General features: G+C 43.0%; 1 protein-coding gene across 2 annotated transcripts in view; it reads right to left on the bottom strand.

Annotated features, from left to right (window-relative positions):
* TFAP2D (transcription factor AP-2 delta) overlaps positions 1-14,147 on the bottom strand; it is a 59,414-nt gene that overhangs the window by 42,771 nt on the left and 2,496 nt on the right. For both annotated transcript variants that reach the window (XM_058734224.1, XM_058734223.1), the window contains 3 exons: positions 11,031-11,091; positions 855-1,020; positions 578-696 (listed from right to left, as the gene is read on the bottom strand). In XM_058734224.1, coding sequence (XP_058590207.1) covers positions 578-696; positions 855-1,020; positions 11,031-11,091 — 346 coding nt within the window. The remainder of the gene's footprint in view (positions 1-577; positions 697-854; positions 1,021-11,030; positions 11,092-14,147) is intronic.

Raw genomic sequence — 14,147 nt, 5'->3', positions numbered from 1 at the left:
TGGGAATATATTTTTACTTCTGTCTCTATACCACTGGTTAACCTTAACCCTTCTGTAACTCATTTTATCCACCCATAAAGCCATGGAACTTCGCTGTACTTTAAGAGATGTCTACTAGGATTAATACAATATGCTCTCAGGCTTGGTATCATGTCTCAACTCCTGTGAACCCTCTATAAAGGATTACTATTTATCCTGTAGATCATGTTGCACTGAATTATAATGAGGTAAGCCAGATTTATCTGAGCTCTAAAATAAACAATAATAAAAATGACGATAGCACAGCCCGTTTTTTTGTTGCTGTTACTTAGGAAGTACCAGTGAAATACTTAAATCTTGCATTGTCTTCTGTATTTTTGCCAAGATCAGTAAATTAAACAACATTTTATGAATTACCTAAGCCTTATGTTGTCTAATTTAATCATGTATGTCATGATTAATTGGGAAATTCACCTGTAACTGTTAATTGTCTTGCTTAATACTATAGACAAAACATGAAACAGCATAATCTAACAAACCTGAGTTCCAGAGGATTGCTAACTTCCCATCATTACTTTGCAGAGCTGAAAAATCATACCTTCAACTAAGGAAGTAAGGAGGGTAACATTGGCTGCTTTCCGTCTTCCTGCTGGTAAATTCAGGCCAAGCCTATCCAGTTTCTCTCTCAGGCAGCGACCCCCATTCTTGGATTTTGCTCTGTCCAGAAACAAATAAAAACTAGGTTTTGAAAGTTCACATTCTGAGGGAAATGATGAGGCGATTTGACCAGATGGGGAATTCAACATGAGATAGGAGGTCTACGGACTGAGGGTTGAGGAATATGGTATCAGTACAGCCAGAAAACAATGTCTTACCTTCTCAAAATGCCTCCCAACAGTGAAGCATTGAGGCATTCGGGTGGTGAGAGGCGCCTCTTCACCTCAGCAATGGTCACCTTGTATTTGGAAGTTGAACTGAGAAGGGACAAACGGCCAGGGACAGAGCAAAACAAGTCTGTGGGGTTGACCACACAGGTGCCACCTTGGGGGGGGGGGGAAGTATATCACATATTAGTGACAGTGAGAGGAGATCATTGAAAGACAGTTAATATCAAGCCACTACTTGGGATTTGGGAATACATGGCAACAATTGCTCCCATACATACACCACCAGGATCATCTCAGAAAGCTGCTCTGAAGATGTCCTTTCAAATAACAAGGCTTCACCTTTCAAATATCATACATGTTTGTGGGGGCACTATCTTTTAATTTTAACAAAAACCAGCATTCTATAGAGTGTTTACTGGCCCACCAGTGCTAATGTTGACATCATACACACCAAGAAACACTTCAATTAATAGAAAAACCCCAAATCCATCAGTGAACCCCACAGAGGGTATGTATTGTTTTTCCATGGCTCTGTGTATGTGTGTGCATAGATGTGCACATACATACAATGGATGGATATATTTTGTCTGTGACTTGTTATATAGACAAAAGTTTGAAAGCTCTTTTCTAAATTATTTGAAAACTTCCTTCTCTTTTCCCTCATCCACCTGCCAACTATAGGTACTTGAGTCACTCAGTTCCCAGGTACCACCAAAAATAATTTTCCTATTGTCATAAACTTTCAACTCATGTCGGGGGATGATAGGTCACAGCCCTCTACCATATGTCAGCTGTCAGGATTGGCACACACAGTCAAATACAGTGCAAGACTTAGAATATAGTAACAGTCACATTAAATGTTGGTGGCCAATAATATTGTTTTTGTTGTTGTTATCATTATTACTATTAGAGAACAAAGCAAAGATAACTGCTGATGGCAAAATCACCAAAGCAATCTTGCCATGCTGGGGCTCCTGGGGCAGAAGACTTTGTCTCCAAGCTCCAAAAAGACCCTTGAACTTTGCTCTCCTCCAGGACACCAGAGTACATTCCCCAACCTCAGGCACCTGAAGTAGACTTGAGGACCCAAGATGGTCATCGCTGAGGAGAGTTTCCCTCTGCCCAATCCTCCCTTACGGCAAAAATCCTGAGCTAATATCCATATTACTAACACTGTGCTAAATAGCATTGGGGTCCAAGGCTGCCTCCTTGTGCTTTGAGCAATCTGAGGACATAGTTTTTAAGGTTCACTGGCAAATTCAAATTCAAGCTTTGCTTTCCTGAGCATACATTTGATTTCTTCAGCTATGGGAGATCTTAAGACTCATCTCCCCAAAAGTCAAGCTCTATGAGAGAAAAGAGAAAGAAGTAGGTGGAAGAAGACAAACAGGCAGGGGAGCATTATCCAAAATCTTCCTACTTGAAGGGTGTTCCTCAACTGGCATCACTGGCATCTCCTAGGGGCTTGTTAGAAATGCACACTCTCAGGCCCAACTCCAGACCTTCTGAGTCAGAATCTGCATTTTAACAAGATCCCCAGGTGGCTAACGTGCATGTTAAGGCTTGAGAAGACCTGGTCTAGGACTCACCACTTGCCTCCTACATAGGTCCTCACCTCCTTTACTAAGCTGCTCAGGTGAAATGCTGTGTTGCTAGAGTCTCTGGCATTCAGATTTGGGTGTGTTCTCTGAGCACAGTGGTTAAGGAACCTGGGAGGATGTTTAAAAAGGCAAAGGGGTCCTGGACCTGGGTGCAGAGAACAAGTTAACTTTACCCTACTCATAAAGTGTTTCTACCCTTGTACTACCTGGAATTCTTCCTGGTTGTCTTATTGTCATCCAAGCTTCCCCTGAGAGTACTGGGATCAATGTCTTTCTCCTTAAGCATTCTGAGGCTGGTGATCATTCTTAATGACCCCCCCCCCCCAAACAGAAGACAGGATATTGAGAATATTAAAGTAGCCAGACCTCTCCAGACTTGGAAATGAGTCCTGTATGCTTGGCTAAATTTCCAATGCTAGTGCCTGGAAGCTGGCCCTTAGTTTGAAATCTGAGACGTCACAGTCTTAACTGTCAAATTGAAATCCTTTTCCTGGGGGCACCTGGGTGACTCAGTCAATTAAGCATCCAACTCTTGATTTCTGCTCAGGTCAGGATCTCATGGTTGTGACATTGAGCTCCATGTCGGGCTCGACTCTGATAGCTCGGAACCTGCTTGGGATTCTCTCTCTCTCTCTCTCTCTCTCTCTGCCCCTCCCCATAGCATGCTCTCTCTCTCTCAAAATGCATACATACATATATACACACAAAGTCCTTTTCCTGGCATTAACCTTGTGGTCAACATTGTGGAAATCATGCAAATGCTTGCCTCAGGAGCTCGAAACACAAACTCACCTGTGCTTCCCCACCTTGCATTGTCATAGAGAATTTTATTTTATTTATTTTTTAAATATTTCATTTTTAAGTAGTCTCTACACCCAATGCAGGGCTCGAACTCATAACCCTGAGATAAAGAGTTGATTGCTCTGCTGACTGAGCCAGCCAGCTGTCCCTGTCATAGAGAATTTTTAAAACTAATCATCATCATCATCATTTTCCCCAGATTTGGGGTCCCAAAACTACCATCATCCTTTCATTGATGCTGTCTCCTTTTATATCTATAGATGCAAAATGCATTTTACAAACAAACTCTTAAGTGACTTCTCAAATGTTGAGATGAACAGGATATCAATGAAGCTGGCTTTTAGCATCATACTGTGAGAATCAGGATCCCCAAAACTTTAGAATTTAGGCCATTATGAGGTCATCCAAAGCAAAAAATATTAAGAAATCATAATATCTACATTCAAAATTCACAGAGCTCTCTCCCAAAAATAGGCCTCCACCCATGGTCATGGAATCATAAGTAAATTTACATTCTTACATAAACTCCCTCCTCTTGTAAAATAGCCAATACACAACTGAGGACACAAGGAATCTCACCCAATAGGTCTCAAGTCAATTATGAGAGAAGAGTGTTTGTGCATGTGTTACTTTCCCAGCCGGTCAAGGGAAAAGAAGGACAAAATTTTAGACCTTTCCTATCTTTACTAGTCTACAGTGGGTTAGAAACCTATTTTAGGGAGATGCAGAAGACTCTAAAAGATTGTTTAAAAAAAAGTTAAATCAGCCTTTCTCCACTTGGAAAATCACCCCCTTTTAGCAAAATGAACCCCATGCACTGAAAGCCAGCTGCTCCCAGAGAAGTCACTAGATCTGCTATGTGGCCAAGTGCTATCTTCCTGGGCTCTGGGTCTTTCTCTCCTGCATCCAGCCCAGGTTGGGCTTCTGGCTTATGCTCAAATAAGCATTTATTAGGTAAGTTACACAGGCTGCATATTAAGAGTATTCTTTATGCACACACAAACTGCCTGGAGGATTTATTTTGTATTCAGGATTAGCCATCAACTCTAGAGTCTTTTATTTTTTATGTCACAGCATCTTTAAAGGGAATTTCTGTTGCTTTGATAGTTGGCATTGCTGCAGCCTTGGGGAACTCTCTCGTCCTGGCTAAAGATTTGGCAACTTGTAGAGTTTACAGCAGCATGGGGGACCTGCTATCTTTCTTCCCAGTGGTTTATTTGGGGAGGGGGGAGGAAGAAAAGGGTGATAGGTCAACATAACAGATGTTTGCATTTAGAATGAAGAACCAAGGAGGTGGGGTTTCATTCTGGAGATCCAGACTACAGATAGCATTGATGAGATTTCAGAGGAAAGTCATGAGAGTCAACCATACCAAGCCATTTACAGTATTCATCCCCAGTATTACCAGTTTAAGTTCCTCATGGTGCCTGTGTTGCATGTCAGCTCTTATTGAAATGATGTAACATTCATTCTAGATCCAGCACTCCAGTTAGAGGTGTCTCTGGTGCCACAACCAAGGTATTCATGCAGAACTTCTCTAGAGTACATCTCTTTTCCATTCATAGTGCACAGAAGCAATACTTCCATGGAGGGCACTATTTTTAAAATTGAAATTTGGAGATGGGGCTTCCTATTTCCAGTGATGCTCAAACTCAGATCTGTAGCTATAGAAACAGCATAAGAAATCAGGGACTATCTATTTAAGGTCACTTGTCTAGAACATGACTATCATAAAAGGGATAACTTTGCCACAGCTACAGGGAAGTCAGCCAAAGAATTACTGTGCTGGGGACAAAACCAGGCATGAGACACACAGACACAGATTCTTCGGCTGCCAGACCTTGTTAGATCCCATGAGGCAAGAAGAAAAACGGGGTTGGGCTGCGCCATTCCTGGTATGCCTGGAGACCTCTGGCCCCGTGTGTGCAAGCACCGCGTGGGGGGAGTGGAAAAAGTACGGGGCTGCAAGTAAGAAGTTGGCCAACTAGCCACCCATGCAACCTTAGATGAGTAACAACTCTGGGCCTTGATCTGTCCATCTGAAAAATGGGGATGTTCACGCCTGCTCAACTTATTTCCCCAGCTCGTCAGGAGGTGCAACAGGAAATGGATGCATATGTGCTCCGCAACCTAAGTAAAGCCCACCCAACTCCACCACTGTGTCGAGCAACTACCGCGTCTCAGGGCGCTACCTGTGCAGCACAACAAGACCCCCACCCACCTTTTGCCGGGCTATGGGAGAGAAAGGCTGAGGTCTGAATGCGCTTTTTCCCTTCTCATCCAAGGCAATTAGGGCAGAGGAAACAGCCTCGGCAGTCTCCAAGGAACTGTGGCTCTCCTGGAGCCCCCAAAGCTGCCTCTAAGCCACGCGCCCCCCTCTGGGTGCCTTCCTGTCTAAGAACAGAGCTGCTGATGGCTAGAGGCCCTGTGCGCTCTCCAGGTGCGATCAATACTTCCTGGCTGGCTTCTGGGCGCGGGGCCCCTGCGCTCAGCCTCTCCAAAGCCGCAGCGCCGCCCCACTCCCTGCCGCTTCGGTGTTGACATAATTAGACCAAATCTTGAGAGCAAAATAAATGTTCTGTTCGCCTTACAGCCAAACAGATGTTTACAATTCAAATGAAAGAAATACAAACGGCAGGGATTTTTTTTCTCCCCTTCTTCATCTCCAGTGATCGCTCGTTTTTTCTGACACATTAAAAATGTGTAAGCGATTATAGGAGTTTCCTGTCCCTGTTTGTTCTGCGGGTGCATTTCTGCGAGGTGCGCGTGGAAGCTGGGTGGGGTAGGATCATTCTCGGCTGCTTCCTCTCTAGCCCCTCGCCCTTCTCAATCCCAAATCCCTGGTGTAATACCCTCCTCGCTCCTCTCCTCCCACAGCAGATATTAATTGTAATCAAACGGCAAAGGGATAGTGGTTTAATTGCAATCAAATAGGCCTCAGATGAGGCATCAGCTGCTAACTGCCCTATTTCAGGGAAGGATATACCCTTACAGGTATAAATGGATTTTTGAAAGTGCTTCTTCCCATGCAGATTCGAGGCAGAACAAAAGAAAGGGATGTCTGAGCGGGGAGACCTACTGGTTTAATGTGGCTGTGTGTGTGTGTGTGTGTGTGTGTGTGTGTGAGAGAGAGAGAGAGAGAGAGAGAGAGACGGAAAGAGAGAGAGAGAGAATTAATCCCCATTTCCCAATGCAGGGAGTGCTCTGGCTTTTGGTGATTTTCAAAGCAATAAAGAAATTAGAGAGAAGACAGTAGGCTATGGAAAAAGATCTCCCCTTGCCAGCAAAAAAAGATTTCCAAGAAACCATGCCTATAGACCCTTTACTATATGAGTTTTAGACTTCATATAAAGGAGACTGGATTTCGACTCTCCAGCATCTGTATTTGGGGACTAAAGAGGCAGGCAAGGCTCCAGGTGTGTTTCTGGCTCTGTTTTCAAAATGGATGAGCTATAGAGATGAGTTTGGGCAATTCTCATAAAGAGAGATTCTGGGGGTTCTGACAAAAGAGAAACAAGGCTTTCCACCCCACTCCAATCTTAACGCGTTCTGGGAGCTGCTGAAAGAGCGTTTGGCTCTTCCAAAGTCGAGTTCCAAAGCTCAGGGCTCTCACAAAACTGAAGGAGCAGAAGCAGCTCATCCTCCTGGCCCAGGCAGACTGTAGGCAGCCAGGTGGTGGGGGGGGGGGGGGGGAGGGGGCGGGGGGGCTGTAGAAGGGGACAGCAGGCAGGTTCATCTACCCCATTATTGGCAGGCTGGGTGATTGATGCTAAACTCCATTTCACAGAAGCATTTTTAAAAAATTAAATCAGATCTGACAATGTTTGTACCACAGCGTAACTGCCTCCTCCTTGGCGTGCCAGTCACCTCTAAGCGATCTGACAAACTCCAGCTCTCTTAAAACGTGCAGAGTTCAGATCATATTAATTCCCCAAAAATGTTTTGATTCAAAGTAGTTTGTATTTTGTGTAGCCACGGGCAATCCAGAAAGCGCTCCTGCCTGCCCATGGCCTGGTCCGCTCCCTCTCTGCGTGGCCCAGAGGCTATGGCGGTATTTAAGCGTCTGAAATTAGCCTGGGGCTGCAAGGCAGAGTGATCACAAAGCGAAACAAGGGCGCTTCCCCCTCTTCACTTTTTTTCATTTTTTTCTTTCTTCCTTTTTTTTTTTGAGTTTGCCATCCTGATTTCTCAAAAAAGACCAGGGCCAAAATGTCACTTTCCACCCAAATATGGGAAAGCTGGGTCTTCTCATCTCCCCTCTATCCTCTTCTCAAGGCCATAGCCCCCTACCCAATTGAACCCCTAACACCTCAATTCCAATCTGGATCCACTCATTATTAGCATCATCATCATAGTCGTCGTCATCATCAACATTGTTCTCCTACTATTAAATTCTCAGAGCAAGAAATGAAAGGGACCAGCACCTGACAAAGGGGAGGGGGCCATGAGGGAGCCTCAGAAGATTCTTGGGGAAAAGAAGAGTGGGCTTTCCTTTCTTTTTAATGATTAAAAACACAGACGACTCCTGTAAATAGAAGCCTCATTTCTTCAAGATGCCTTTTGAAACCCAGTATCTGAATATTCAACGAAGGCAAAGCCCCACTCTGTACGTACAACATTAATATGATCTCTGCAGAATTTGCTACTCAGAAATATTAACATATCAAAGCCCAAGCCGGAGGCGAGAGAAGCTATCGATACTCAAGCACAGGGTAAAGTAAAGATTATTGGTTCTGATGGTTGGAGTAGCGGAGCTGCGGGCAAAATCGAGCACACCATTAAGCGAGAGTGAGCGTGCGGGAGCGGCACCTCCAAGGCGGTGGCAAATATTTTATCTAGGTGGTAATTACCTCGTTGGTGCCCCTCTTCCGGGCTTTCTTTGGCTATCCGGCCTTCATTATAGGCAAAAACAATGTAACTACCACTTACTGAAGTGAGTCAGAGAAATGGTATTTTGTTCTTTGCTAATAGAAGTGGCCAAATTTAAAAAACTGAGTGCTCTTCCGTCCTCCAACACACACACACACACACACACACACACACACACACACACACACAGCAAACCAGGACAATCTCTCCCTGGTGAACTCATGTGGGGCACTTAGGGATCTTTCTTCTAGAAGAGCACTTAGGAGTCTTTGGAAATGAAATCTGTTTTGTTCCTCCCACAGTAAATTCTGGAAATTGTCAGAAATGTAAGTTTATCAGAGAACTTAGCAGGGGAGGAAAAATGGCAAAAAGTTGTGCTTTTCAAGAAATCATGTTTCCTGTGGAGAGTCACCTCGAAAGTATGGATTAAAAGAGAAACAGGCATTCCTATCTAAACAAAACCATTACAGAATATGGCAGAGTGCTTGACTTAGTGTCCTCCTGATTTTTGATGAACAAAGGTGACTTGAGTTGTTTATATTAAGAATCCAATGCACTACCATGACAACAGAGAGAAGGGGCTTCCTTAACTTTTCTTCAAAAATGGGGAGTCCTGAGATTTAGGGCTGTGTGGGATCCAGCACGATGTACACAACCTTTAGGCAAAACTTCCTTGCTATCCATTTGTAAATTGTCATGAACATTGATTGTTTCAGAGTAACACATGCACACACACACTTGGTCTCCTGGGTTCAAACAATTTAACTGGCTTTTCTCTTAAACATGTGGAAATGGAATAAACTCAGCAGCTAAATTCTGAATTCCTTCGCAGGGGTTGAGGGAGGGAGGACTAGGGTTTAGTCACACAATACAGACAGAAACCCCAAGTTACCTCCCCTTCCTCTTTAGAGCCATGCTATTCTCCTAAAAGATCAATATTTGATTTAAAATAGCAGGCTCCACCTGATTTTCAGGTGATACGGAGTGACACCAAATTCTACAACAACAATAAAACATCACCTAAGGAAGGCCATTTATGTGCCTGTAATAGGACCGGACCGCAGTTCTCATTTTATAGTTACCCAAGAGCGTTGACCTTTCTTTGGGGCATGCTGTGGGGGTGTCCCTTAAATCTCTCTCCAAAAATTCAACTAATTACACAGCCACCTCCCTTCCAGCTCCCGCCCTCGATCTCAAATAATTCCCACCCTCTGGCAGCTATTGTAAGATCTGATGCAATTTCCAGGCATTTGAGAAGGTGATCTTGGAACAAGTGCGGAACTGAACGCGTCGACCGCAGTAGCGCCGGCCGGACTCTGGGAGGAGCCGGCTCTGGGCGCTAATTAGTGGCGCTGTCCTTCAGCACCACCGACGTCTCCATGCGCCCTCAGTGTTCAGCCTCACCTTTAGTGTGACAGCCCCAACAGACCCAGATCAGCACACCTCACCTGACTCCTCTTTCATCGTGCATTTTTAATCCCTCCCTTCAACAGTATGTGTATTTTATTTCAATTTTTTCTAGTCTGGGCCTATTTCATGTCACTTCAATATGGCTGAATATTAGCCTGGCTGGTAAGCATAATATTGCTCATTTTAAGAACTCCTCATCGAGCAACACTAGTAATTTTTTGAAAAACCTCTATGGGGTGAAACAACAGAGTTGAATGGCTATTTTGCATTTAATGGAAGTTCCAAGTACCCACTATGACAATCGTCAAGTTCCAAAAAAAAAAAAAAGCAATCTTTGTTTTCTTTCTTCCTCAATTTAAATGGAATTTCACATTGGACATTGGGTTCTAAAGCCTGCCGTTTAAACATGAAAGAATCCATTGCTTTCTTTGGAAAAGCACTGGAATCTTTCAACAAGCTTTGAAAGAGATGGACAGGGACTGAAGGACATTTATTTGGTGCCATCAGAAGTGACTCAGTCTTTAGCAGTTCAGTTACTAAAGACAACTGTGACCCTGGAGCTGGAATTAGTCCTGGTGAATAGGCCACATCTTATTAATTCGTATGAAGTTGGGATAACAGCTGGTCCCCTTGCCTTGTGTGCTCCTCGGGTTACTCAGCTTGCTGGGAAAATGAGCTTCAGAGGCTCTGGGTACAGTTAAGTGGGGAGGCCAGCAAAATCTGCACTGCCTTGAGGCCCTTAAAATGCCATAGTTCAAAACCTTTTGTCAGAATGGAACATCTGAGATGCAGCCCCCTTCAGTGTCTGAGCCAAAATCAACAGCTCTCAACTCTGGCCTTCCCCCCCCACCCCCCACCACCTTCCGATTCCATGGGTAACTCTGGATTCAGATGTTTTCCTCAACAGATGGGAACAAGAAAGCTTTATCCGGTACAGTTAACACCACCTCCTCCTCCCACCTCCCTTAAAGAAAGAAATATTCTGGACACTTAGAAAAATAAGGGCAGCTACAATATTGGTGTTTCATTAGCCTTCCCTGAAGCCTCAACGAATCTAGCCTTTCACAGTATCCTTCAAAGCCTCAAGCTAACACCATCACCTCAATCACCCAGGCGGTGGCTGGCACATTTGGGGCTAAAAGAGACCAGAAATTCTGCTTGAGGATGTGGTGATGGGGAAAGGAGGTGTGACAAGGATTTTTTCCCTTTCTTTTCTTTTTTTCTTTTTTCCCCCTTCTAACTTTGATTCTGTCATTGTTCCATGAGAAACAGCAAATCTCTTCTTTTGTAGGTCTTTTGGGAAGAGGCTAGATCCAAGCCTCAATGGAGGAAGGGACTATGCCTGTGTTGGACAAAAGTAATTGACCAAGAGTAATTGTTTTCTTAATCATCAGACAAGTGTCTGATGGTTACAAGCACCACCAGATCTTCAAAACAAAGTATCAGATAAGAGAAGAATGTTTCATTTTAACATGTCACTTACCTCTTCTTATCACTCCACCTTGACCATTGAGAACAAGCCCACACTGGGCTTCCACGGAGCCCTTAATAAAAGAAAAAGAAATAAAAGCACTCAAATAGATACTAATAGGTGTGAACACATGAGTTAAGTCTTTCAATCTGCCCCATTCCTTGAACCCCCATATCCCAATAACTCTGTAGTAGACATTTAAAAGCAACCATTGAGCTGGAGCAAGTTTGGCAGCACACGTGATTTCAAGGGGGAAAAAAGTGCCAGAAAAACCACAATCTAAAAGTTGTATAAATCTTAAGGTATGCATTTTGCAGCACCATACAATATTGCACTTCAAAGCACCTGAGTGCCTTTCATCTTGGCATAAGGGAATGAGAAGCCTTTTGAGTCCCCATCAAGGCACATAGCATATATACAGACAGTTTCCACGGCACTTTCTGCGTGGAGCAAATTACACTGAAAGTGTCAAGTCTGGCACTGTGGGTTTCTTGGGAGCTCAGAGGAGCCATTTCAAGTGCAGGCTTCAAGATATCTGATGTTGGTTCTGCTTTACCACAGAGTAGGAGTATCCTACCCAAAATATGCCTTAGAGAGGAAACACCTTCAGGTTCACTCACTGTAGGTCTTCAGGCTCCTAATGGATTGAGGGATCATTTGAGCTGGGAAGAAGGAAAGGGTTTGCTGATTTTTTATTAAGAAAAATAAAAAATTTCTCTCTCTGTCTTTTTTCTCCTGAGTTGAAATGTGTTAAAGGCTCATTTTCCTTTACAAACAAACGAGGTATTGGACATGAAAGAGGCCTTGAAGGGTGTTAACCTACCCAACAGCCCGTGAAGAGTTAAGTAAATGCGGAGAGAGTCGGTGCATAATAAAAACCCACTTTACAAAACAACCTTTACAGCCCTGGCTCCCTTTCGCTTCCCCATTTTCACCATATTGAGGCAGGCCTGTAAGACCCCCCTTTTCAACCTACTCACGAGCTCTTTCTTATTTTAAATGTTCTGCCTTAAAGTGATTATCAAATCAATATGAAAAAAAAAAACTTGGAGACTGAGCATAAATTAAAGCAGTGATGGGAAAAGGTGTGACAGTTTCCTTTGTTGGCCATAGCAAATCTTTTTAGGGGACTCAAAGATGGAACTGAAGCCACAAGACTGTTTGCATCTGTTAGGCAGACTTAGACCGCCCTCCAAACCATTGGACTTTCACTTAAAATTCTGTGCAGGGAAAAGTATATTTACATTTGTTGCATTTGAAATGAGGCATATGCTGATGAATGTTTTAAAAAGGAAGAAATAAAAGGAGAGAGACGGGTTTCTCCCACACATCCCCTCCCTATTTCTCTTTTTAAAAGTAGCTATTACTTTTTTTCTCTTTCTTTTTCATTCTGCCAACTAAGTCCAGGAGGAGTGGAAGAAAATAACTTGCCAGATTTACAACTTGCTTCATATATATATATATATATATATATATATATATATATGGCATGTATCTACATACATAACAATGATATGTACATATATAGATGTGTCTATAGACATAGATACATAAATATGTCATATATCATACTCCTCAAATTCTTTTAGTATCTTGGAGTATATCCCTCAGTATGAGCAATAAACTGAAAAGAGGAAACCAAGAATATAAAAAAAATATAGAATTAAAAAAAGGTCTCGAAATATCTGAAATGTAGAAGGTAAAGGGCCTTGAAGCTCTCCAAGGGAGTGAACCGCTTTCTCTCCCATTCTCTGGCACACTGTTAAGATGTTTATTTCCTTAGAAGAAACGAATCTTGGTCTCTACACTTAACAAACTTTTCCCCCTCATAAGTAAAACATGTTGTTTGGTCGGATGACATTGCATAAATGACCAGTTGAATGGCACTAAGTCGAAAATTGGATAAACTACGGTGTTCTTTTGCACGGGATTCGCTCTTTGTCTGGTGCTTGCAAATGTTCTAATCCCCTCTTTTGAAAAATGCCCGGCTTTGTGCCTAGCACAGAAAAAAAATTTGTACAGATACAAAAAAATCAGCAGCAGACGCGGCTATTAAAAGGAGTAAATAGGTTTTAGTTGAGCTAAGCATTGAATGGCAGATTTTTTTCCCCTCGAGACATAAGGGGATCCTTGTGAAAAATGTAAAAATGTTCTGAGTGTATAAAATTATTTTGTGTATATAAGTGGAGAAAGTCAAGGTTTATGGAGCCAAATCTCTTTTCTTGTGTGCCGATCTTGCACCTATGGTTCTTTGTTGGGACAGTAAGGGCTTTCACTTTAATTTCAAAATAATCCCTTTGTCGGAGGTAAATGAAGGGAAAAGATTTTCTGTGCGCAACAAGGGATCTCTTACGTCTCCAACTTGTGCTCTTCCCGTATCTTCCCTTTCGTTGTGGAGGCTGTGGAGAAGCTGGCCCCCTTTGTGCGGACTGAAAAAGTAGGGACTCATCTACGGCTCCTCTTTCAGCCAAAAGAAGCTACAAATTCATGTCTTCTAAGTTCTTTTTTAGATATTTGTGGGTTCATTTGCTTGAAATATGGCTGGGGGCATATGTTTGCAAAATTATAAATTCTATTGTTGGCAAAGAATGTGCAAAAATACATTGAGGAAGAAAGTAGGAGACAGATACATCTGATTGATGGCCTCCACAGTATCTGTATTTCTCCCTCCCTCCCTCCCTCTCTTCCTCCCTTCGGTCCTTCTTTCCTCTCTCTTTTTTCCTCTTTCTCTCTTCCCTCCTGTTTCTCCTTTCCTCCCCCCCCCCTTTTCCCTTCTCTCTTTTCCTTTATTTCTTCATTTCCTTCTTTTTAAGGAGTTGCATCTTATGTAAAAGTTAATAACCTGGTGAGAAAAATAAAGTTTGTGAATTACCCAACTGGGTGGTGGTTGGAGGTGGGGGGAGGGCTCCTTAGAGAGAATTAGACTCAAGTCCACAACCTCGTAAACGGCGTTGTGCACATTTTTTTCCTTGGGGTAAAATTTTGAGAGTTGCATTTGCGATTCTTTACTTTCCACAGCAATCTAGTATATTCGGGGAAACTTTTGCTAGAGCTCAACAAAGTCGCCAGAACAAACCAGTTCCCCAATTCTTAATAAGTTCCCCATAAGCTCAGTCTGGGATAAACACC

Source organism: Neofelis nebulosa, chromosome 6 (assembly GCF_028018385.1).
Source record: "Neofelis nebulosa isolate mNeoNeb1 chromosome 6, mNeoNeb1.pri, whole genome shotgun sequence".
In the NCBI taxonomy this organism is placed as follows: domain Eukaryota; kingdom Metazoa; phylum Chordata; class Mammalia; order Carnivora; family Felidae; genus Neofelis; species Neofelis nebulosa.
This window is presented reverse-complemented; position numbering and strand designations above follow the sequence as displayed.